This window comes from Echiichthys vipera (genome assembly GCF_963691815.1).
Source record: "Echiichthys vipera genome assembly, chromosome: 2".
NCBI classification, from domain to species: Eukaryota; Metazoa; Chordata; class Actinopteri; order Perciformes; family Trachinidae; genus Echiichthys; species Echiichthys vipera.
Window position 1 is genome coordinate 31,031,446 of NC_139827.1, and position 26,948 is coordinate 31,058,393.

At 43.7% G+C, this 26,948-nt stretch overlaps 1 protein-coding gene across 2 annotated transcripts in view; it reads left to right on the plus strand.

Moving 5' to 3' along the window:
• sh3pxd2aa (SH3 and PX domains 2Aa) overlaps nt 1-26,948 on the plus strand; it is a 134,470-nt gene that overhangs the window by 13,905 nt on the left and 93,617 nt on the right. For both annotated transcript variants that reach the window (XM_083934816.1, XM_083934817.1), the window contains exon 2: nt 2,933-3,013. In XM_083934816.1, coding sequence (XP_083790942.1) covers nt 2,933-3,013 — 81 coding nt within the window. The remainder of the gene's footprint in view (nt 1-2,932; nt 3,014-26,948) is intronic.

Genomic DNA, 26,948 nt, shown 5'->3' on the forward strand with positions numbered 1-26,948 from the left:
TGGGTGACAACATCTTGTTTTCTTGCAAATCACTTCGTAATGGCTATTTTAGCTGTACGCTGAGTACATGCCAGATCTTTGAAGTGCTTCATGGGTACAAAATATATGGCAACACCATGAATACTTTTGGCTGTTGTGATCTGGCAACAACAATGGTAACAAAGTATTGATGACTTTCCCTCAGTATTCTAAATGAAAGTCACGATTTTGTAATTATTAAAGAGAGAGCACCAGTCAGGAATAAAATCTCTAGGGTAAGATGTGCATCTTGAAGTATTGCATTAGAAAAGCTGGATGGAAATGGAAAAAATCAATAAAACTTGCTTGACTGAGCAAAAAAGAGTTTATGCTCACTTGAGTTGCTTTTTTTCTTTATGAAAAGGAGTTAAACACGATACAGAAAAATCCTTTGTTGAATAAACTCGGGGAGTAAACTTGGGGAGTAATCAGCTGTTTCTGCCGTCTGTGTGTTCTTGGATGTTCTCACAATGCGTCTTCATCTTTGGGCGGCATGAAACATTAAAGAAGATATCAAACTTACCTAATTGAACAAATTCCTGAAGACCTCTCTCCTTTGTTATACCATAGATGCCAGGATTAGATAGTGTTAGCTACTTCTTTGATTTCTGGTTAGCAACCTCTACTTCCTCTTCTCTGTTTACTGGAGGATTACAGCCATGCGTAGTCTATCCGGCTGTTAAGACATGACGTAACACCCTTTCAAAATATGACTTCCAGGTCCAAGCCGGTCCAAGCCTTGTATTTCTACAACACCGCAGTGCTGTGCTCCCAGTTGTTTGAACAGATCTGAGTTTTTAAAAAACAACGTAATTGTCATTTTACCTCTTTCTTATCAATATAAAAGGATGTGATCGGAATTGTTCACATGTTCAGTCGTTGTCTGTTTTGTTACAACGGAGTGCTCGGACCCGGAAATCGTATTTTGAAACGTTGTTACGTCAGACTTAACAGCTGGATAGTACTTACTTCTGACCAAACTAAGACATAGCCTGGTTTATTCGCTCCAATCCAGGGAAATGCACCTAATTCAAATTTATTTTTTTTGCAACATTTCAAAAGTTTGCCTAAATTAGCTTGACAATCAATTGGAAACAGCTTCCGTTAAATAACCACAGAGGAGCTATGTAAGAAAACACTCACATGGATTGTTTTGGAAGGCAAATGGTAAAGGACCGACTTTGACATCAAGGACTGTATGTAGTTGGACTCCATTACATTATATTGAGAAGGGTTTCTAGTATTTTGTCCATTTACATTCATGAGGGGGGCAGAGTACTAGAACAATATAAGCTTTAGATTACATCAGGGGGTGTACGAAATAAACTGGTAACTCAGTGTAATTTCCCCTTCAAAAGCTTTTAGCCTAATGTTATGTAACAACTTATCCACTTGAGTAATTTGACATCCAGAGCCCTTTTCTGAACAACTCTACTGTAGATCAGCAAATGAGAGATCCCGCCTTCTCTTAACGTCACTTATGAAATATTCCTGGCCTCTGGATCTGTTACCTTGGTTAGTATGTTTCATTGGATTAGAAATGATGGCCTAACCTCCTCTTGACAGATAAATGGAGTCTGTCTCAATCTTATCAGGCCTCTCAGGGCTGCGGCATCGCTGCAGTCAAGGGTAAAGGCCAATAGGTCAGTGTGCTGACTAAGGAGGGATGATGTCACCATTTATCCCGGAGTATCAGCCGCTGACAGATTTATGAGTGTGTGTCATTGAATGTTCACGTTGAGGGAATTGGTCATGGGCTGTGTGAGCATGTTAGTTGTGAGTTTGTTGGTGCTACAAGCACGTGTGTGCCAACAGAATTAATATATAGATATTGTTATAATGAGTGCTGAAAAGAGTAATTGATTGGTCGGAAATGATCGCCAATGTTATCTATTTATCGTTTGTTATTTATCAAGCAAAAATGACAAACTTAGTTACCGCTTTTCAAATGTGAGGATTGGTTTCTTTATATCATTGTAGTTTAATTTCTTTGGATTTTGCACTGTTAGTTGGACAAAACAACCCAGTTAAAGCTGTTGTCTACATTCTGAAAATCAGTTGAGCCTCTGAGATAGATTTGAAAAAAGCACCCCCCCCCCCCCCCCCCCCCCCAACCAAACCACTCCCCTCAGTGTTCCACGATTCCTCCTCCCGAGCTCATGTCACCCCCCCTCGCCTCCTAACGACACGCTTCCTCCGGAGGAGCAAGAAGCCGGCCAGCTAAAAATACATGGCTAACTTATGCTAACATTTGTTGACATAGCCGTTTATCAGACCGGGGGCGTTCACAGTCCTAAGCCAGTATTGGCACTGACTAATGGAGGCTATTTATGTAACATATACCACAATGAAACGCAAAAATGACCTGTTCAACAAAAAGTCTGCTGACTCAGCATCTGTTTTCAGTCCCAGATCCTGGCGTTGCCCTCTCCACGCTCAAAGGAATCCCCGAGGTTGACTCGTCTTCGTTCCTATGTAGCTCACATTTCCTCTTGGTTTCTGCCATTTCCTTGGTCCATTTACCTTTTTCTTTCAACCTTCACCGTTGGGGCGATCAGAGCCCTTTTGCTGGTATTAGTCTTTTCCTTCTCCATGGTAACAGAAGCTCTGAGAGAGGGAGAGGGAGTGGGAGGGGAGGAGACGGGATGACGAGGAGTAGGGGAGACGAGGGGATTGGATGGAGGTAACGGGCCAATGGGAGGGATGGCTCCCATTGGTCAATTTCTATGCAGGCCTACGCTGATAGGATTTTTTGGTTCTTTTTGCTATTCATATTGTGTAGATCAAACTAAAGGGGCATAATCGCCAATGTTAATAATAATTACCAATATTACAAACCGTAGACCATAGCATTAAAGTGAAAGAAAGATGTGGCCCAAGTTTAAACTTTCTTTTGTCCTTCTTCTCTTGGCAGGTATATCTCATCAATGTCACCTACTCTGACAACACCTCCCACATCATCTACAGAAGATACAGCAAATTCTTTGACCTACAGGTAATCTTCCATCCCTCATGCACTCTCCTGAATGCTCTTTAGAAGGCATGTTTGTCTAGGAATCCCTTATTCCATTGACGCTGATGTATTTTGAACTTGTCAACCCTGTGAACTTGCAGCATTGTTTTGTATAGATTAATGTGTAAGCCACGCCAATGTTCACTGCTGCCGTGTCTATGCCTGTGTTCTCCCCACCTTGTCGCCTCAATGAATCAATGTGTGTGTAAGTAATTGGTCGGGGAGCAGGGGAGACATGGTTTGTATCCCTTAGCCTCATAGAGATGCAGCAATGCAGCACATCTCTTTCTCGCTGCTCTCTCTATATCTCCACCCCTCCTTCTTTCGCCCCCTTCTTCTTCCTCCCTCTCATCTAATCTCTGCCTTACCCTCAAAACGTCAGGGAGCTGACAGGTCTTTTCTAGTACAAGCAAAAACATCCACATGGAAGTCAATTTTAATGTACCATGCTTTATAGTGGATCACAGATTCTCTAGCGCAGGCTGCTCTGATTGGTGGGTTATTTAAATATAGTCTTATACGGAGGAGGTCGATTTCTGTTTTCTTGACCTGGCTCAGATGCTTTACTCTCATGTTTAAAGTGTCAAGTTCTTTCTGCGGATCTGTATTTATTTTGGAACGGGAGCAGGAGTTGCAGTGAAAACCCTGCCTTGTATCTCTCAGATTGACTATTCCATACTAAGTGAATGTTTGTGTGCATTATGCAACCCTGCAGCCTCGGCCCACTGCAAGCTGATACCATATGCATATTGGATCAGAGGTCTTCGGGTCACTAGTAAATATGAAAGGGCCATAGTGAGAGAGTTACAGGGGGTTACCTCTCAATAGCCCCAGTGTGCTAGTCCGGCAGGAAATGATGTTTCAATCAGTGGAGGAAAGGTCCTTTCTGAAAGGTCCCATTGATAACCAATGGGGCAGTGTGCGGTGGAATATAGACCCCCCCACCACCCCCCTGCAACTGATTACTCTCAATGTGGAATAAAAGACAGAGGTAGAATAATAAAGACGGAAAAGCAAGCAAAGTATGCCTGAATGTTGCTCCGTCCTGGAAAGGTCTAAGACATAGGTGAGCAGAGTGGGGGCGGTGTCTTCCGCCTGATATTCAGCACCTCAAATTGCTTGGAAAATAATGAACCATAATGGTTCATGGATGACTTGGCACAGAATCATTCCCAGTCAGCAGGGGCAAGATTGATTTTGTTAGCTTTGTCAGATGGTGCGGGGCAGAGGTCATCAAATTTGGTCTGCACTTTATTAAGTTGACAAAGAAAGCGTCTCTCACTGGCCAAAGTTTGGCAGAGTTTGGTTTTATTGTGAAAATCCCTTGCTACATACTTATGGGTGTACCAGATCTCCCTTTTAAAGCACACTGCAATATACTCTATCTATCTACGCTCACATCTTGCTTTGCCTGGTTCCTTGATGTTTCCATTTGCACTGTGAAACTCGAAATAAAACTACCACTGGCAGTACTGACAGACTAGCTTTCTAATGTTCAGTAATCCTCTGTCTCTGCCAGTATATGGGCCCAAAGTAAAGTTCTCTCTGCGAGTCTTTGAACTTGCCAGATGCCTTTGATGGTCCTGTTTGAACCGATTGTTTTTAGAGCGACCTGGAGCCTCTCCTGTCCAAACATTTATCTGGTGCAGAGACCCTGCTGTTCTCAGCAGCCCCGCTAACCCCAGGGGAAAGAAACATGGACGGCCACTGAAACTTGGAGAGAGCTTTAACCAGAGCTTTGGCAAAGATCGCTGGGGATTTCAAGACTGTTTCCTAGTAATAGCCAGAACAGGCTGCCTTCCTGGAAACACACTGGCCCTGCTTCTGGGCTGGCGTCAAATGAGAGGGGCCACAGATGTTACTTTGACTGACTTTGTTTCAGTTTTGCCCCAAAACCGACTCTTTATGTTCTGCATAGAATGCATGGACTATAAGACGTGTGTGCTGTCTGGACACACACATGAAGAGTCGTGTGATGTACTGGATGTAGCACTGCCCATTCAACATCTATGTATCCCTGTCTGTATCACCCTTAAAAAGCTTTGCACATGCCTGCTTTCTGCCAACAGCTCCTGGAACATCATTCATTCATTCATCTTCAACCGCTTATCCCGGGGTCGGGGTCGCGGGGGTGCTGGAGCCGATCCCAGCTGACATCGGGCATGAGGCGGGGTACACCCTGGACAGGACGCCAGTCTATCACAGGGCACATAGAGACGTACAGAGACAGACAACCATTCACACCTACGGGCAATTTTAGACTCACCAATTAACCTAACAACATGATGAATTTAAATGGACCCAGCCATGTCCAAAGTGCTTTTGTAAAGCCAGCGATAAAGTGAATGTGTTAAGGTAGAAATAATAGGAGTCATATTAGTGCTATTAAGTGGCCCTCTGTGAAAAATAGGTAACTTACATCTAATAAAAAGAAATATATTAATACAAAATGTAGCCAGAATTGCCCTATGGGGAGCCATGTTGTATGTGCGCTTTTATTCTGTTAAGATAGGTTTTGTATCTCAAACAGTCCACTTTTTTGGGGGACAAAGTAGCACGTTTTTCTTTGCCATCGTCTTTCCATTAGTTACTTTGGATGGTGGTTTGGGAGACTAAAGCTACCCTGCTGCAACAAGGGTTTGACTTTTTTCTTTAGTGGCTTTGTCAGTCAAACAATTACAGGCAGGGAACAAGGCTGACAGAGGCATGTACACACAGACATACCTGCCACATCCACATGTCACTTAAATACTCTGCAGAACACCCCATGTCTTCGCTATTATCCATCTCCTCACCCTTGCATACCTTCTGCCCCTCCACCATCTAAAGTCCACTAAAGAATAGCTCATCTTCCTCGTCCGGATGTAAGCGGATGTAAGCTTCATGCCTGCTCTGCTGTGCACTGATGTGGTTCTGACTAGTGAGTCAAACAGCTTGTCCTTCTGTCAGAAGTAGGCTGCCCAAGGAAACCGGGACAGGGAGAGAGAACGGGTCAGGGAAGGAGGAAAGGAGTAATGAGGAGTCAGAGTAGGATGATGATGTTTGGAGTGGTGATAATGAGGCAGAGGAAGACAGTAATGAGAGATATAAACGTGATGACGGTAATGAGAATGACAGCAACATTAGTGGTGCTGATGACTAAGATCGAGTCTGTTGCTGCCGATGATGCGGATGGAAGGAATGAAAGAAATTGTTGGTTTTCTTCAGGGTCACTTTTTACAAAGAAGCTTTCATAGGCATGTTTCAGGAACCTCTGAGGAGTGGGTGATGTGCCCTGATGAGTGTCGGGCTCGGAGCAAAGTTGTATATTTATATTTAAAGCTGCGGCATGGCTAACTATCTGAAAGGAAGGACATGTACTGACTCAAGCTTTTTACGAGGGCCTTTGGTTTGTATTCTGTCTGCACGCGCGCACACAAAGCTTTCTCTTTTCTTTTTCCAAGTCTGCTCTTGTGTGGGCCTCCACACAGCAACTGAATATTTGGTCCGGGTAGATTTTGATGTTACATCTCTCCGACATCCCTTTTCAGTGTTTAGTGTACCTTTGATACACTAACAGATGATATTAGTCTGGTTTGCTCGGAGAGTCAGTCACAAGGTCGATATTCAGTCACTTTGGAAATAGCTTTACAGGTGCAGGATTTTGGCACACGGCATCTTATATTTGGCTCTGAAAATTATACAGTAGCTGTGGTCAAAGCGCTAAAAATGAAGGTCACTGAATTGGGAATCTCTAACCTCTAAGTAGGCCGTTTGATGGAAACATATGTCTAGACCACGAGGCATTATCGGTATGCCATCCTCGAGGATAAATTGCTGAATAGCCAGGCCACAAGCTCAGCCTCTTTGTCCTTGAGGTGTTCTGTGGACATATTGTAACTCAACTTGAATGAGGGAGCCCATGGTTTCAGGTCGAGGATAAAGGACTGTTTTATTTTTTTTTATGGGCATGTGTGCCAGAGAGAGAAGAGTGGGAAATATACTTCTTAGCCCCTTCTTAGAAGCAGAGGACGGACACCTACACACCAAACACAGGAACTGTTCTTGTGACTTACAATCGGGCACTTGACAGGCCGGCCCAGGCAGGGTCCTTGCTGGATTTGGAGCAGAGGTGGGAAAGTATGCAATGTTTCCCACAGCCATGGTGAAGGGATCAGGAGAGTGGGCTAAATTTAGGATGAATGAGCACAGTTCAGACGTTTGTGGGCCATTTCCACAGCTTAAGAAACTTAGCAGCGTGACAGTGAAGTGACTGGGAACATTCAGGGAATCAGAGAGACAGACAGTTGACCGAGGAAACTTGATATAGTTTGATAAAAACTTTAAAAGGAAGATCTAAAAAATATTTTAAAGAAAAACATAAGACAAACAGTTTTCAACCAGAATTCATTGCTGTAGGGAAGTTCATCTTAGTGCAAGATAAAGGGGCCTGTAAAAGCAAAAGGTTAACAGAGTAAATAGGATCAACTAGAAAGCACACAGAGAGCATATACCTTGGACAAGCCTGCACAATCCTATAAATAACACAAAATGTTCAAATTTTCTATTCTTTTTCTATTCTAGTATGCTGTTTAGATATGGCTCTGCATAAAAAAGACAATAACAGGATGCTTGTGCTCTGTTATACGCATTAGTCCATGACTTAATAGCAAAAGTGTTAAAAATATGCAATGTTAGTTAATCCTATATATTTACATGGAGTGTGACGTGTGGAGAAGAGGGAGTGTCTTTGTGTAGAGGTGTAGAGGCCCTCCCAGTGACTGGCAGTCTCTGCAAGTTGGAGCATGAACAAGTGTCTGTCAGTTCATCTTTATTTTCATCTCTTTTTTTTGTTGTATGTCCATGCATCCATTAATATATAATGTTTAGTTTTTATGTGTGATTAAAAGTGTAAAAAAGGTATAGATGTGCTCCTCCACAAACAAATATACAGTTGTCTCAAAAGAAGTCACTAAATAATGCAACATGCTTCTTTAGATACTCATGCACCTGCATATATATATTGTATATACATTTCATAACCCTTAACTTGCAATAAAAAGTTAGTTCTCACCAGTCAGCTGTAATCGCTGTGTCCCATCCAACTCATTAAATTCGACGCAAGTTTGTTTTATTTATAAAAAAGGAGCAGTGTGATGTCCAAAATATGCTGCTCCTATGAAAAGGCTATCATATTTAAATTCACTTATATTGACCCTAAAAACAATTTAGGACAGGTAAGGTTTTGCCCACTCAAGTGATACCGATATCTGGTCTGGCCCAAGGACAATATATCCTTCATCTCTTACATTCAATTACCATATTTGATTACATACAGTATTGAAAAGATGAAGTTTACATTTATTCCCTGTTTGCTTCCTCTGTTTACACTGTTGCCTCTTATCTGGAGATGCATGTAGCCCTCTATCCGTCTCAGTCTTGTTTTCTTTCCCTCTCTCCTCACCTTGGTTTGCCAGCCCTCATGTTTCTGTTCTGTTCAAGGTCAGCCGAATAGGATGGGGAGGAGAGTGGATGAAAACTTTTGAGCCCTTGTGCTCCCAGATCTTTGCCTCACACTGAGCCTTAAACAGAGAGGCTGCTCAAGGTTTTTTCTTAGTCATTACATTTCTAGCTAAGCTGCCTTTGTGCACCATTTGATAAAGCGCACACTATTTATCTTAAACTCCTACTGTGCATCTCGTTCAGAGAAGGCAAGGGTTTGCGTTCTCTGTAACTTCAGATATTGAGCTGCTGAATGGCTCAAGGACATGTTATCAGGGCCATGGGATAAAAAGGAATTTGAAACTGTATGAAGTGAATTCACACAGTTATTTGTTATGCTCAGATGTGTAGGAACAAGCCAATGAAAAGGAGGACTACTTCTACTACTACTACTACTATATTCCCTCTCTTATATATTAGAACTTAGTGAACAAAAGAAAGCTCTAGCCAAAATTAATGACTGCCTCCTTGCTGGATCAATAATTACATGCTCATGTCAGTTATAGCTCTTATATGCATCCAAACATCAACATGTTCTTGTACTAAATATTCACTTGTTAAAGGCACTAAAGCCCCTTTCACACATGCACTGCAAACCTGAAATAATCTAGACATTACCTTGAGGAGCTGTATTGAGAACGCAAATGTCATAATCACATCAGTTCCTCGTTGCCTGGGGAATTCACAGTAAGCTACTGGGCTTGTTGATGACATTTCTCACCTAACCCAGAAGAAAACAAACCCCAGAGGGTGAAGAAGAACAGTGATTTACACAAAAATGGCAACAAAAATCTTTAACTGGAGAGATGTGGACCGGGAACTTCTATTGAGAGGGGCCGTTGCTGAAATCATCCGACAAATTCAAGGAATGGCAAGAGACTTTGTTGTTTAGGACCAAATTACGCACAGGTTCCGTACCACGGTGTAATCCACGTCATGTCCAAATCCTGCAGGCTCTACCCACTCCTCGACTAAACCAAACAAAGTATTTCCAGTATGTGAGGATCATCTCCTGTTGAGTTCTGCATATATTATAGAGAAACTCCAGACTATGTCCAGACCTGGTTCTTGAGACTTTGTCCCGGGTTCATATAAGAAAACGGCTTTTGTATAGCTTTTGAGAAGCGCCCACTAGTGGTAGTATCAAAAGATATTCTGTCAACTGAAAGGGTGTTTCAGTTGTGTTAAACAAACAAGAACTTAGTTTGAACCATATTGAGACCTTAAAGGTGCCCTGAGGAGTTTTCTTGCAAACAACAAAAGTTACTTGTCTTTCTGTGTGTATTTCCTTTTTACCGTAAAAAAAAATCTACAAAATAAACTTGTAAACATTCATGTTTACTAGCTTGCAGTTTTCTTCTTTACTGTCTTTGTTTGGGCATTGCTATGTTTCTTGATGGGTAAGCACCAACTGTCTCTTATCAGAGGAGCATGAAACTGTCAGGAATGTTTCGAGAGGCCTGAATATTTGCGTCCTTGTACAAAACAAAACAAATCTGGGGCCCACTTGTTAAAACACTGGTCCATAGTCCCCAAATCAATTTAAGTCAAAGCAACTGGACTTGGTTATTTGTCTAGGAAGACGTTTCACCTCTCATCCAAGAGGCTTCATAAGTTATTGTATGCATGTGACTAGGCTGGGACTGGACCAACTATCTGGTGTGGAGATCCAGGTATTTAACCTTTCACAAGCTGATGATGTCACTGGAACCCTTTGTGCTCCAAGTGTTATTGACCGTCGTTGGAGTGACAGTCGTTGGTAGGAAGTTGGATTTCAACTTCGTTAGTGCTCTATTGAGTCTGAACGACAGTCGTTGGTGTCACAGGAGGCCATTTGTGAAAAGTTGTTCTTTGAGGTTAGATTGTTGAATCTCCTGGGAAGGGATGAAAGGGCAGCATTGTAAATTGGAGATAAGTGGTGTCTCAGACCTCCTCCTCTGTTTAGCGATGGTTTCGAAACGTCTTCCTAGACAAATAACCAAGTCCAGTTGCTTGACTGAAATTGCTTTGGGGTTAACGATGATCTGGACAAATGAGAACATTCACAGGCTCACTGGTCCATTGTGCTACTAGTAGTCAAAAACTCCACGTGGTACATGTAAGTCCCACACAGGTTTTACCTGGGAACACAGAGAAAGGGTGAACCCCCTTTCCCACTGGATAATAAAACCACACCTAAGACCCATTCCATTCTGAAGATCGGAAGATCAGGTGTTCAATCACCAGCTCCTCCGTTCAGCATGTAGATGTGTCCTTGGGTAAGACACCTTTGGTGTGAATGTTATTTGATGATTAGACTAGATAATGAAATGCGCTTAGTACAAGTCAATTTACCTTTGAAATTGAGTTCCCTCTGGTAAACTACATAGTGTGTCTAAAGCTTTTATTGTGAAAGGTCAGAAAGGAAGAAGGGAAGCTTTCTGCACTGCCTTTTTTGACGGAGTAAAATAGTTTTTCGACTGATCCAGGGATGAAAGAGGTCTAGTAGTAGACCTCTGTGTTGTTGAAAAAGATTATTGTAATAAAGTTAGGAATAAATATCCACAGTCAACAAACTGTATTACTTCCTGTGGTTGAGATGAAGACGGTACATCCTCCTGTTCACCCTCACCCACAAATCTGCAGGGGACTTTTCTCTCCCTGGTTGATACCCCCCACAACATTTTTCTGTCCAAAATTTACAGCTAATACTACTAAAAATAAACTATACAAAACTGCAGAAAAATACAGATGATTTAGAGTCGAAAAACTGACAAATAGGCCTAAACCACAGCAAAAAAACACACATAAAGAACACTCAGAACTCTCATACAATACTAACACTATTACATATTATATACAATACTTATTTACACAAAAAACTCTGCTGTCAGGAGCTGTTGTAATTACATCGATGGGATAGATTACATTCGATGAATGGAGGAGTTACGGTAAATACGTTGTCCAGTTCTGTCGCCAGTGAGAAGTGGCAAGTTAGAACTTTACGATATAAGAACAATATCTTTGCCATTTTTGGTCCAAACAAAATCGAAGATGCAAGGAAAGTTGTATAGTACAATTCATAAACAATGCAAATTTAGGCTTTTGAGTTTAGAATTTAGTCAGTAAATCCAACAATTTGTGGCAGGCTGTGAGATCCTCACTGAACAAAGTTGGAGTTTAAACAACCTACAAAACATTTTTAGCAATTCAAAGATATACTTTTAGTCAATTATTCAATCATCAGTTATTCAATTATAAAACATTACAAGCATTGAAAAACATATAAAATGACATTCAAGTAAAAATAATTCATCATCAAAAGGAAGAGAAGAAATTTCTGAAAAGGAATTTTCAGTTATCAATTATCAATTTAGTATAATTTTTATGAAAGGTAATAGAGGTTACAGTACAGTGCATTCAGTTAATAAATTGTTTTGTTTACTGAAAAGCAGCAGCAAACAGAAAAGTCTTCAGTCTTGATTTAAAAAATGTGAGAGTTGCAGCAGACCTGCAGTTTTCTGGAAGTTTGTTCCAGATTTGTTGAGCATAAAAACTGAATGCTGCCTCTCCATGTTTAGTCCTGACTCTGGGGAAACAGAGCAGACCTGTCCCATGTTTAGTCCTGACTCTGGGGACACAGAGCAGACCTGTCCCATGTTTGGTTCTGACTCTGGGGACACAGAGCAGACCTGTCCCATGTTTAGTCCAGACTCTGGGGAAACAGAGCAGACCTGTCCCATGTTTAGTCCTGACTCTGGGGACACGGAGCAGACCTGTCCCATGTTTAGTCCTGACTCTGGGGACACAGAGCAGACCTGTCCCATGTTTAGTCCTGACTCTGGGGACACAGAGCAGATCTGTCCCATGTTTAGTCCTGACTCTGGCGACACGCAGCAGACCTGTCCCAGAGGATCTGAGAGGTCTGGATGGTTTGTAGCTGAGCAGAAGATGTGAAATGTATTTTGGTCCTAAACCATTCGGTGCTTTGTAAACCAACAGAAGTATTTTAAAATCAATTATTTGACGGACAGGAAGCCAGTGTAAAGACCTGAGGACGGGAGAGATATGATCGACTTTTTTGGTCTTAGTGAGGACTCGAGCTGAAGATAAATGCATGGACAAGTTTTTCTAAGTCCTGCTGACACATAAGTCCTTTAATCCTTTATATATTCTTTAGGTGATAGTAGGCTGACTTTGTGACTATTTTAATGTGGTCAGAGTCCATGATTACACCTACGTTTCTGGCTTGGGTCGTGGTTTTTAGTATTACTGTTTGAAGCTGAGTGCTAACTTTTGGATGGTTCATACTTGACCCCAAAAATGAATAATTTCATTTTTTTCTTTGTTTAATTGGAGAAAATGCTGTTCCATCCAATTTTTTATTTGCTTGATGCTTCTGCTCAGTGCTTGTATTGAACTATAGTTGCCCGATGATATAGTTTTGTAAATCTGTGGGTCTGTGTAGCTATGGTAACAAATGTTGTTGTTTTTCATGATCTGAGCCAGTGGCAGCATGAAGTAAACAGAAGAGGCCCCAGAGTGGAACCTTGGGGAACACCACATTTAATTTTGCACACCACTGTGCAATCATAGGTCACTCTAAACCGGATCTGGCAAGAATCAACTCACGGTACGAATGTTAAGTGATGACCTTAAAAGTCCAAAGGGCAATACCAGACAAAACCCTCTGTAAGTTGATTAAGCATACTTCCCTATGTTTATTAACCAATCAGTGTTTTCCTGATACCTGAAACCCCTGCTATTAAACATTCCAACCATGTAAAAACAAACTTCCCTAGGTCAATTGCTTACAGTGCAGAATCCATCAACTGCCTCTGCTTATCTACAGTATCTGTGGCAACGGCCAGTCCAAGTCCAGCCAATGGCCTGCCTCGCTTCTCTGTCTTCGGGTTAATGAACAGTGATTGGGTAAACAGCAGGCAGGACAGGACATGCAGCTTGCAGGTTGAAAAAGACAGACGAAACCGAGATAGAAGCAAGTAAAGATAAGAGGTGAGAGTTCCCACTAGAATTCAAAGTGAAACCCAGGTGTCTCTTTCCTTCTGTTGTCCCCATCAGTATTTTCCCAGCATTTCTTTGCCTCCCTCGACACACCTGAGTCGGCACGTATTCCTCATTCATATCTCATTCTTACAATTTCTCAACCCATCTCTCTCCCCCTGCTGCTCGCATATCTCTCTCTCGTCTCATCCATCTGTCTCGGCCTCTCCTGTCTCCCACCCTCACCCCCTCTCCAACCCTGGCTCATCGACCACAACCAGGGGCTACATGTATTTTATTTGTTAGTGTGTGTGCACATGTATGTCCTTGTGCATGGTTGTATGTGTGATGCAATACTGCCGTTACTCCAGTTTATGACCCAGTCCATATCTTATGTGATGATCAAATTTCCCTCCACCAGGTCCTCTATATCATAGTAGGATTACATTCTATACTATAGTCATAGAAGGAGCTTTAAAGGAAATAAAAGAAGTTAAAATTAAAACTCCTCATCTCACCACTTTACCATTAACAGTTAAACTGTAAGCCTCTAATAAACCCCTGTGGACTTAGTTACTATTTATGCATCCAAAATCCCTTTTTTGTATTACAGTGTTTCTCAAAATCAACCAGTTTAAGGTGAGAGCTGAGAATCAGCCGAGCTCATGATTCCTTTGCTCTGGCAGGTACATCTGGCCCCTCACATTCAGACACATTTCCTGCAACTTTAATCCGATGGGCCAATCACAGCCGTTTATCTCATGTGGGGCGAGTTTAAGACAATGACTGACAGAAGCTTCATGCTTGAATGTACTTACAGAATGTAACTGGTACTGCCCCAACTTGCAGGTGTTGCCCAGCGCTACGTCATTGCCTCGCTCTGGTTGGTTGTAGGTCGATCCAGTTGTGTCCAAAGTCATTGTGGTCTACACTGTGGATCCAAAATGAATTGAGAGGTCCCAGACTAATGCACATTTCCAGGCTAGATGAATGTAGTGCCATATTGCAAAATGCAGCTCTTGGCTAACAACAGTCAATAATAGAGTTTTTGAAACCAATAAAACACACTTTCAACCTTGTCCTACTCTCCTTGTCATGACAAGGAAAAGCAGCTAATTTTTATTAGATTTTTTCTTCCTTCTGTTTCCTCCCATTTAAGTTTCCAGCATTTTGTGTTGTTCTTTTAATGCTTTCTTTACTTCTCTCAGCCCACTCATGGATATTTTCCAAACCTGACTTCACTTTTCCCTTCCACGCCCTTATAAGTGTGGGCCGTACATCTGAGCACCCACACACACACACACACACACACACACACACACACACACACACACACACACACACACACACACACACACACACACACACACACACACACACACACACACACACACACACACACACACACACACACACACACACACACACAGGGAGGGCACTGCCATCCGATTCACCCCTTCTGGGAGAGACTGTCAGTTGGCCACACTGCCCAGGTTTTGTCCATGGAAACTCTTGAGACCGTCAGCATGGCTAAATTAGGTCTTGCACTACTCTGATAGCATTGAACCCTGGCACAGGTGAGAGCCCTCACTCTCTGCCTCCGCCTGTAGTCAACTGTATGTTGGCTGGCCTACTTAACCCAAAGTTAAGCAGTTTGTTTGTAAGCCGACACTGTTCTTTTCCTCAGACTGAGGTTGCGGCTGCTCTGGAAAGCGAAGCTGTTGTTTGGTTTCTCGGGCAGAGCTCAGCCAAGCAGCTGAGGTGGAAAATGTCCTCAAAATACCACTGGATCATTTAGCCAGTGCTTCTAATAAATATGAAGAAAGGTTAAAATCTTTGGGCATGAATGAAGGGCACAGCTCATAGGATAAAATGATCTTTGTATCAACTGAATCATGGTTGGCCCTGTTCCTGTTTCTTATCCCTTCAAACTGCAATTTATTACGAGCTAAATTTAATCATTCATGTGTGCCCTAATGCCTGTAAATAACAGTATGTGAGGTGAAAAGCGAATGCCTGCTCGTTTTTCATTCTCTTCTAGCCTTGTTTGCCCACTGAACCTATTCTGTCTTTTGTTTTCTTTGAGTTTATGCTGTTTTATCTCTTTGATTAATGTATTTTTAATGACTGTGCGTGAGTAAAGCACCCAGCTGTCTGCACTTCAACCACCTCTGCTGAACTCAGTGGATGGAGAGAGACATATGGATTGTTCCAGTGGTTCGAAAACTCTGCATTTTCCTGCCAAGGTGTTCCTCCAGAAGGCATAGTTCTGCAGCAGTGTTAACACAATTGACATGATTAGCAAACAGGCTCAGAAGTCTTTCATTTGTTTTAGAGTGAGCGCCTGGATGAAATTAAATTATGCAGTTAAGTTGAACTGAAGCCATTCATCAGCACCTTCCACTCACTGCTGTTTTCTGCTCTCTACCTAAAGTTAGAGGAATAACACAAAGCTGGTGATTACAGACCAGAGAGGATTATTTAATTGATCAATTAGTCTGTCAACAGAAAGATAAATTGACCACAATTTTGGCTATTTATATTTTGCACAAGTCATTTATCAAGCAAAAATTTCAAGTATTCACTAGGGATGGGAAGATTTTATTGGTATGTATGCCATCATAAATTCTGCTTATCGGTCCGATCCTTTATAGATTCCCTTTTTGATTTCTGATCAAAGGTTTTAGCACAAACACAACTGATTTATCAACCAGTGACCCACATCTGATTTGCTTTTGATATTGTGAACAGCACAAGTCGCATCCGATCTGACATTTTCCAATCAGAATCAGGCCACTTTTAAATGTGCTACTGATTCTGATACTTTGGATTTTTTTGAATGCGACCGCAATCTGAACAGCCAGGTCGCATTTAATGAGACTTTGACGTCACTCTGACCCGCTCTGCACTGTTTTGTAAATGAATGACAAATAAAGTTGATTGAAAACAAAAGTGTGTGCCAAGAACAGAATCAACACAAACATGGAGGACAGCAGTGAAGCAGGTGGCCAGTGGAGGGAGAGGGAAGTTTTAGACCTCATTAGTATTTGGGGTGACACTTCTCCACGCACTGTTTTTAGCATTAAGCCATAAAGTCCTACAATACCTGTTGCCGTTGCCATGTTCACTTCCATAACTACTGTTGTGGCGTGATGTCATTAATGATCAACTGAGCATGTGGGTCACTTCAGGAGTATGAGCTGTTCAGGCCACATTTAAAAACGTAATATCCACAGCCAAACAGCATTTTTTTGTATGGATTTTGATTTGAGCAATAAATTGGAATTATGCATTAAGACCTGCAGTGTAAACTTAGCTTTTGTTGTGCTCATGTGTCATTGGCTGGCCTAAGGTTTCTGACCCCTGGTGTACTGTAGATGAAATGAGAGACTATTTGTGCAGCTTTCTGTTTTATTTAGGTTTTCAGGTTTTGTAAAGAACAAATCAGCTAAGCCTGCCTGTGTGCTGCCGTTATTATAACACACTTTTGACCGTTTCTTCCTCTCCACCATGACTCCTTCTTGTTAAAAGTAGACATGCTGTAGTAGTGTCCAGCAGTGTAGACACATGAGTTTGACATCATTGTTTTGCAATTTGCAACTATCAGAAAAGCATGCCAGCGTCAATAAAAGCAATTGATGTGTGTTACCAGTTCTCAACTGGAAAAGGTTTTGATTTCCCATATCTAGTATTCTATTCTATAGTATTAGTTTCTACTTCTCAAATGTGTTTTTCTATGATTTATTTAATTTTAAACTGGATGCCATTGGCTTTTGGACTGTTCGACAAAATAAGCAGTCTAAAGACATCACTTCATTCCTTTGAGCTTTGGGGAATTGTAAGAGGCATTTTCAGTATTTTCTGTATATATATACATATATATATATATATATATATATATATATATATGTATATATATACACACTTATTCTCCATTACCCCAATATTGAAAGTAGATTATTAATATGAATCCATCTAATTTATATCACTTATTCGTTTTAGGATACGGGTTGGCCCCCATTGCATTACGGGTGTGTCCCAGTCAAAGTCCATCCCTGGAGCTTTCTTCCAAAGGCCACAACAGGTTCCGCAGCCTGAGATTGTGACAAATGAGCGACTGTGGACAGACAGAAGTGACCACATCCCTGCACCTGTTGCCTTATTGAAAGTAAGGGGTAGCCCGAGTTACCACATGGGGCATAACACCCTACAGTGGTGACATCTGCAGGAACAGAGCTCAGATCTTAGACAAACCCAACACCCACGCCACTCCCACACATGCAGTCAGTGCATAGAAGCATGCAGGATATCATATTTCATCCAAATATAATGCCACAACCATAGACAGTGATTTGTCCAGATCTGGTGCCAGTTTATATTTAGAGTCACAACTGTGAGGGATTGTGGCTGGAAAGGAACGCCTTCCCCCCTCAAGCATGAGACATCTGTCTCTCTGAAACTGAATACTGCCGGGCTCTAATGCATTGAGACTTGATTCATGTGCTCCATTAGTTTCTATCCTGCTGTCTTTAGGATTTGAGCTGTACTACGAAAGATAAACAAAGTAAAAGTTGGTCTATAGATGCATTTCTCATGTGTCAAAGATGTGTGCTACATTTTCTAGAGCTGTAGTCAGGAAAATAAAGTGTTGGTCCACTGAAATTCTTCCTATTCTTTAACCAATTGGTCGAAGGGTAAAAACCCCCCTGCTATCTTTAGATTAACTAAATCAGCCACAGTGCACTGAGTACACTCTAGCTGGTAGCATTGTGTGTCCACTGCGTTAAACTTTGGCACAGCATACACAGTGCTTCAAAGGAATATATACACCAGCAGAGTGATGAGGCGTCAAGCACTTATTCTGCTTTGAGCGTTGAACGTCCGGAGTATTTTTCTGGCCGTTGACAGTTAAAAATTTTCAACTGCGGGTCAAACGCTGCGCTGTCCAATCACAGTGGAGGGGTGAGACAAATACCACAAAGAACTGCCGTCACATCCTTCATATACAAGTGCTGAACAGAAACAACAATGGAAAAGAAATGAATACTGCTGTGCTTATATCTGTATACACATGTCCCTCTCCCTGTGTGCTTCACCCTTCCCTTCATCCCACGACACCCAGAGCAAGTACTCTACCTCGTGCCGACGTTTTTACATCTACAAAGCATCTCAGCCAAAAAAGAAAACATTCTGAAAAGGAGCTCTGTCTGATCAGGGCCAAAGTAACACCAGTGAATGTCCAATCACTGAGAATCGACCAAAGAATTGACCAACCGACCAGAAGACATCAGCTCTGAAGTTTTTCTCCCAGAGAGACCGGGGCAAAGCAAAAGTGAGAGGAATTGACATGTTTACATCCTGGAGAAAGGGTATGGTTGCTGCCAGAAACTTATCATATCTCGGCGTGAGACCAGTGAGAACAAGCATGCTGAATCTGTGGGCTTACTCGCTATCCCTATGTTGCCATGGAAATGGCGCGAAGATCACATGGCTGCCTTGTTGTGCTGGTCATGAGTTGTTCCAGACGTTTGCATTTGTGTGTGTTTATTTCCATTCCATTCTGTTCCACTACTGTGAAGCCCGGGGTAAGCCCTCACAGTCACATGACCACCAAGAGGAAGTGAGGCATCAATCCACTGCTCAATAACAGTATGGCATCCCCCAAGTTTATTCCTACTGACTCTCACAGTTCCTTATATGGAGGCTCTATTCTTAGCACATGTGCATGATATGAAGCAGGACCTGCTGCTGTTAGGACCGTTCTGAGCACAGTCCAATTCTGGCCAACCCTGTTGTCACTTGTTCTTCTGACTCTACATGTTGCTAGTCTCTGTAACTCTGCGTATAATACTGTATATTGCAGTTTAAAGGGAGTATTGTTTTATTGTACTTGAGATATTAGTCTTGTATAAGTTTAAACTTTTCCAACTGTCTTCGTGGCTGTTAGGAAATAGTTGAAATTGACCCAAAATGAGTGCTGACACAAGTCAATTGTGATGCAACAGTGCTGATACCAGCTTCTCAAATGTGTGTCCTATATCAATGTTAATTCATTACCTTTGGAGTTTGGACTGTTGGGTCGACAAAACAGAATATTAATAAGTCTCAGGTTTTTGATACCTGAACAGGTCTTAGAGGTCTCCCTATCAGATTACCCTGTCCCTTTGGAAAAAACCTACCCATACTAAATTCATGCATGTTTAGTATGGGTAGGTTTTTCATATAGTTGTTCCGATACCAGAATCCTCAGATATTCCTCAGATACTGCCCAATTCCTCAGCTACTGCCTGAAATGTGGGTATTGGTATGCATGTCTGCACTAGTTTGATAACATGTAATTTAACCCTTAAAAGTCTCATTAATTTATGTATTGTATTTCCTGCAATGACTGTCAAATTAGATACACAATTAAAGAAAGTTCTTCGGCAAACATTCTCTGTACGTATTTGTTCATGTTTTACAAAGGCCATACAAAATGATAGCAATCACATCACAGCCATAATAACAAAATAAATAATCTATATTCTTTGATGCACTGGTTTTGGACCAGTACTCTGTGTTGACAGATATGTATCAGAATCAGAAGGAAAAAATGGTTTCAGAACATCTCTGGTTTGCATGAGGTTTCGGATCAGGACCCCAAAAGAATCCAAACCATCAAGAGGGACCACATTAATGAATACTTAGTCTTGCGTTGTACAAGTTAACATTCTGGTATAGGAGGGAAAAGCACTCTGGCTTGTTTGTTTTTCTTTAAACCAATCACTGTCGTCTTGGGCAGCGATTACCAATAGAAGCAGTGATGGTGCCCTTGCAAAATAAAAAGGGACATTAAGCAGCGGCAGTTGAAGGTACGGCTACAGTGTTCCAGAACAGTTTGTAGACAGTTGGGCTACAACGTCAAGGACCCATTGGAATGTTTCACGAAGGCCGTAGCCGTCCCTTCAACCCTCGCTGCTTAAAGTCCTAATTAGTGAGAGAGGGGAGGAGAATGCCTTCCATCCGATGTGTGAGAGACACGTTGGATATGTACCCACACTGAACATTGGGTAAGCAAGACTACTGAATACTAAACATCCAACGTTAACTGAAGAGATCCGCTTTGGTTTCAGTCAGTGCGTTTACATACACATCAGTAACGGAAATGGCCTTACCACGTATGCTGCCCTCGGCCTGCGTTACTGGTGCAGAACTAGACAGCTAGCGAACAGTTCAAGAGAAGGCAAGCTGAAGTGTGATTTTGTCCTTTTATTTTCTTTCTTTCATTCTTCATACACTTCTCTTTACTGTAAAACTGTAAACAGAAAACGAAATAAAGATACATGAATCTCACATACTTAAACATTTCCACATGACATGAATCTACACACAATCCAGCGATCTATTTTCAACCAACACAAAACGTGACCTAGCATAGCTAAGTAGAATGAGATTAGCCGACATTTCCAGGCAAAGTAAACATCATTTCAAGAGCCAAATAGATCGAAATATACAACAAAATAACAATGCAATTTCGTTTACAAACTAAATCTCACACAAAGGATTACTTACAGACTAATATTGTCCAAGGCTCGAGTGTGAAAAGATATGGATTGCGAGAGAGATGAAGTCCGTGGCTTTACGGCAGAAACACTTGAAAACACTGACCGGAACTAACAGGAAGTAGGATTGCGCAATAGGCGCAGTAACCCGTAAAGGTCCACTAGGTGGCGGTATTCACCATAAGATTTACGTGGGTGAAACTAAGCTCAGACATGAAATTAAATGGAAGGCAGAACACTCCCCGCTTGGCGTATAACTAATATGCCACTACAAGCTTTTACTTAAACACAAAATACACAATAAGTTCAAAAGGATATGGTCTTCTAGCTTTCATCAGAAAGCAGAACGACGATCTCTGAGATGGGTCTCAGAAGGACTTTAACAGTTCCGTCTCTCACGATCTTTACTTCCGCCTTCCGGATCCTCTTGTCCCGGCTCGGCAGCGTGTTGACAATCACTCCCACAGGCCATTCGTTCCTGTGGGCTTGACTGTCTTTGAGCAAGACGACATCGCCGGTCTTGACACTTGGTCTTTCGTCGGTCCACTTTCGGCGGCCCTGCAGCGTGGATAAGTAGTCTCTCCTCCATCTCTTCCAGAAGGTGTTTGCGAGGCACTGGACGTGTTTCCACTGCTTCCCATGCTGCTCAGCCATCTGAAAGTTTCCAGAGGGCGCGGAGACGGTGCTCATCTTCTGGGTCAGGAGCATTGCTTGGGTGTGGCGACAGAGGTCAGCCCGTCATCGACATAGAACTGGCGCTCCACGAACTGTCTTGCGTCGGAGCCATATTCCGCTTTGCCTCTCTCGGCGGCTCGCCTCATGCAGTAGATGGCGATGGCTGGGGATGGGGTATTCCCAAAGACGTGGACTTTCATCTGGTACTCCACTACGGGCTTGCTGAAGTCGTTGTCCTCATACCAGAGGTAGCGGAGGTAGTCTCTATGATCGTTTCTGACCACAAAGCAGTAAAACATTTGTTGCACATCTGCTGTAACGGCGATTGGCTCTTTTCTGAATCGAAGGAGCACCCCCAGGAGGGTGTTATTCAGATCAGGGCCGCTGAGGAGCACGTTGTTCAGGCTGGTGCCTTGACATTCGGCGCTTGAGTCGAACACTACTCTTATCTGACTCGGCTTCTTCGGGTGGTACATGCCGAACGTGGGCAGGTACCAATGTTCTTTACCTGGCTCCAGGGGTGGCGCGCGCTCAGCTTGGTCGTTGTCCAGCATTCTCTGCATGAACTCGGTGTAGTGACTTTTCATTTCTGGCTTTTTCTCCAGAGTCTTCCTGAGTGACGCTAGACGATTCACTGCTTGTTCCCGGTTGCTGGGGAGGAGTCGTCGTGGCGACCGAAACGGCAGGGGTGCTACCCAGCTGTGGTCGTCATCCTGGTAGACCTCCTTGTCCATGATGGTCAGGAACGCTTTGTCGTCCATCGACAGCGCTGGTTTGTTGTCGTCTCTCGAGCTCTCGAAGATGGAGTGCCCCAGCCCATCTGTGCTCGTTGCCTGGTCCGGGTCGTCCTGCTGGGTGGACGGAGAGACATTGGTGGCGGTGTGACTTGCCACTGTAGTCCTCCTTCACCTGGATGTTGTTCGGACAGGGACAGAGAAAAGATGCTCGACCGTTGGGTAGCACACTTGCCTTGTACACGTTGGCTTCGGCTGGTTTGTGGACAGCATCCAGGCAGGCTTCGCCCACGATGACCCATCCTAGGTCAAGCCGTTGCGCATAAGGAGCGTTGTGTGGCCCGTTGATCTGCTCCCGTACCTTGTGGACTCTCAGGATGTCCCTTCCCAAGAGCAGGAGGATGGGTGCGTCTGGGTCCACAGCGGGGATCTTGTGCGCGACTGGCTGGAGGTGTGGGTGGTTGTATGCCACGTCCGGTGACGGGATTTCTGATCTGTCGTCGGGCACCATGTCGCACTCGATCAGCGTGGGGAGCGGGAGTTGCAGTTTCCCATCCGTGGACTCAAGCACGAAGTTGCTGGCTCGCCTGCCGGAGGTCTCTGTAGTCCCCGAGCAGGTTCTCAGCGTGTACGGTGCTGGGCTGGCTTTGACACCGAAGAGGTTGAAGAACTCTGCTTTGGCGAGAGACTTGTTACTCTGCTCGTCCAGCACTGCGTACATCTTGATTGCTTTTTCTTTTTTCCCTGCAGGAAAGGCTTTAATGGGGCAGATCTTGGCACATGAGCGTGGGGTGTTTGCATTACCGCAGACCTCGATGCAGTAGTTGGACACGGCTGCCGGTGTGTCCTCCGTTGGCTCCCCGCTTTCATCCTTGACTGCTTTGGCGTTCTCTGCAGGTGGCGGAGAACCAGGGTGGAGAGCTGCTATATGTCTTTCGCTCTTGCACTCGGTGCATTTGGTGGGCGCTTTGCAGTCTTTTGCGAGGTGCTGAGTTGACCCACAACACTTGTAGCATATGTGGTTGTCTTTCAGATATGCCCTGCGTTCGTCGATAGTCTTTAGTCTGAAAGCCCTACACTTTTTGAGTGGGTGTGGCTTCTTGTGCAGTGGACACTCCCGGTCTGGTGCGCTGGTGCTCTTCTCCGTGGAACCGGTATGACTGTCGCTGGACTTGGACGTAGCCTCCGTCTTGTGCACGGCGACCGTAGCGTTCTGGCTGGGTTTTACGACCTTGTCGGGTCTGGACGGCGTGGAGGTGGCGAAAGCGAAGCTGGGGTCGTTCCGGACTTTGGCCTGCTGGCGGACGAAGTCTGAGAAGACTGGGAATGGAGGGAAGGCTACTCCGTGTTGTTCCTTGAACCTGGACCCCGTGGTGATCCATTTCTCTTGGAGGCTATAGGGCAGCTTTTCCGCAATGGGGTTTACCCCCCGGGCCGTGTCTAGGAAGGCGAGGCCAGGGAGGTATCCATCCGCCTTCGCGCATTCCAGTTCGAGGAGGATGTCGCCCAGTTCCCGGAGCTTGGCGCCGTCTTTGTTGTTTAGCTTAGGGAAATCTTCCAGCTTTTTAAACAGTGCATGCTCGATGACCTCAGGTGTGCCGTAACAATCTTCTAGGCGTTGCCACACCATGCTGAGGCCGGCGGCGGGATTGAGGACGTGCACTGAGCGGATTAGTTTTGCATGTTCGGCTGACTCGGCACCAAGCCATTTGACTAGCAAGTCCAGCTCCTCTCTATAGGAGAGGTTTAGCTCTTGTGTGGCGGTCACGAAGGATGCTTTCCACGACCAGTAGTTTTCAGCGCGGTCGTCGAACTTGAGAAGGCCTGAGCTGAGGAGCTCTCGCCGCATGAGATACCTGGCCAGGTCTTGTGTTTGATGTGGCTCGTGTGAGGTCACTCTCTGGGGGTTTGTAAGCGACTGTAGTTTGTCAAGATGTGCCCTGGGTGGAGGCCTCACGCTGGGTTCTTCTTTTTTGATGTGCGTGGCGTTTGGCATCGGATTTTGGCGAACAGCTGGCCCGGCTCCAGCGGCTTGATGTGTGAGTGTTCTCTGGGGCCCCACTGCGGCTGGCCTGGCTGCGGCGACTTGGTGTCTGGGTGTTATTTGGGACTCCACTGGTGTGTGTGTCAGTGGCTGTGGTTGTCTATGAAACAGCGCTGCGTGTTGCTGGACATAGTTACCGGCTCGTTCCGCTGCATTTAGGGGCCGTCCTGGAACGTATGGCCCATGGCGCTTCTCCCCGCTTTCAATCTCCTCTTCCTCCTCGTATGCGGCCACTTCAGCCTTGCGTGCAGCAGCATTCTTTTGGCAGCTGAGGAGGTGGAGATTGGCTTCGAGTTCAGCTTTCTGTATCATCATGCTGGCTTCTTTTGCAGCGAAATCTAGCTCTGCCTGTGCAGCTTTTAGTTTGGCGCGTGCCATGGCTCTGGCAGTTGACGTTGATCTCCTGCTGGAGCAGTGTGAGGGGTGATGGGATGCTTGTGACTGGGCATCTTGTGGTGTATGAAATGGCTCTCCCCGTTCAGTTGACAGGTGAATATCTGCTGTGGTTGGCTCTACTGGAGCTCCACCAGTTGCCTGTTCGACGGCATTCTGCTCTGGGCTGATTGAGTGTTCGCTCATGACTTCTTTTTCCATCCTAATCTTCTTACTTGGGCCCGCCGCGCTGTAGTCTTTTTACTATGCTGCCCTCGGCCTGCGTTACTGGTGCAGAACTAGACAGCTAGCGAACAGTTCAAGAGAAGGCAAGCTGAAGTGTGATTTTGTCCTTTTATTTTCTTTCTTTCATTCTTCATACACTTCTCTTTACTGTAAAACTGTAAACAGAAAACGAAATAAAGATACATGAATCTCACATACTTAAACATTTCCACATGACATGAATCTACACACAATCCAGCGATCTATTTTCAACCAACACAAAACGTGACCTAGCATAGCTAAGTAGAATGAGATTAGCCGACATTTCCAGGCAAAGTAAACATCATTTCAAGAGCCAAATAGATCGAAATATACAACAAAATAACAATGCAATTTCGTTTACAAACTGAATCTCACACAAAGGATTACTTACAGACTAATATTGTCCAAGGCTCGAGTGTGAAAAGATATGGATTGCGAGAGAGATGAAGTCCGTGGCTTTACGGCAGAAACACTTGAAAACACTGACCGGAACTAACAGGAAGTAGGATTGCGCAATAGGCGCAGTAACCCGTAAAGGTCCACTAGGTGGCGGTATTCACCATAAGATTTACGTGGGTGAAACTAAGCTCAGACATGAAATTAAATGGAAGGCAGAACACCACGGTTAAGGCAATAATCGGAATACTGAAGTTCCCCACGTATACATGAGAGGGGGTTGAATGGGAAAATGACGGGAGTTACTCGACCTCGCTCTGCCAACATACAGCTGGACTGAATAAAACTTTATTTTCCGGTTGACCTCTGTCAAAATCACAAGCGGCCGACAGAATTACGACAGAATCTGGTCTTCTTGGTAGTGATGTAACTTGCCATGGTGAAGTCCTCCCTCGGTTTAAAAAGGTAACGGTCTATTGTTGGTTCTTTTCACGTTGTTTTGGGCGCAGTTGCTACCTGGTTTATTCTATTTCTGGGTCAAAAGCTGCTGCCGCGGAGTGGCGAGGGGGGGTTGCAACCAACGGAGCATGCACAGACACAAAATCGGATAGTAATCTGGGAATGCTGTTTACATGCATGAGTAATCGGGGTACTAAAGGGGTTATATAGGTCTGTTAACCGGGGTATGATAACTCAGATTTTAACAGGGTATGGTGTTTACATGGTGTTTGAGAAACCGGAGTATGCCCTTAACCAGATTATAATCATGTTTTTAAAGTGCATGTAAAGACACTGAGGAATGCACAGACTGATAGGGATTTCTCTTTCTTTTCATTAACTAGAGCAATGTAGTCCAGCATTTGAACGAGCCTGACTTAAGTGTTAAAAGCAAACATGCAAGAGAATCTGATTTCCCTGAAGGGTAATGTGTAAGAGCTTTGCAGAAAAGCTAACGTATGGATTAGACAGTAGAGTAAACATTACATCATCATAATCTGTACTCACTCTGACAAGAGATAAAAGAACCTCTTGCCTTTTTTTTTTTTTTTTTTACCTGACTCCAAACATTTACACCAGTGGTCGAGAGCTGTGCAGCATCATCCAATCACGTCCCTTCACAACTCTTCTTCACACTCTCTCTGTGCTGGTTACCAAGGAGACAGTGAAGTGAAGTCTGGGAAGTGGAGCAATGGTTTGGCATGAGTGTGTTTTAGATTTTTTATTTATTTATTTTCTTTCTCTGTCGACATCCCGGGAATAAATTATTACCACCTGGCCTAATGACTGTGTCATACTACAAAGTTAAGATAGCAAGAGACACGTGCAGAGCATTTCCTGTACAATGTGTAACGTGTATACATGTGTGAAAAAGAGCAGTCTGGACGTAGGCTGCGTCACCTGAATCCCACCTTCCCACCCGTTCT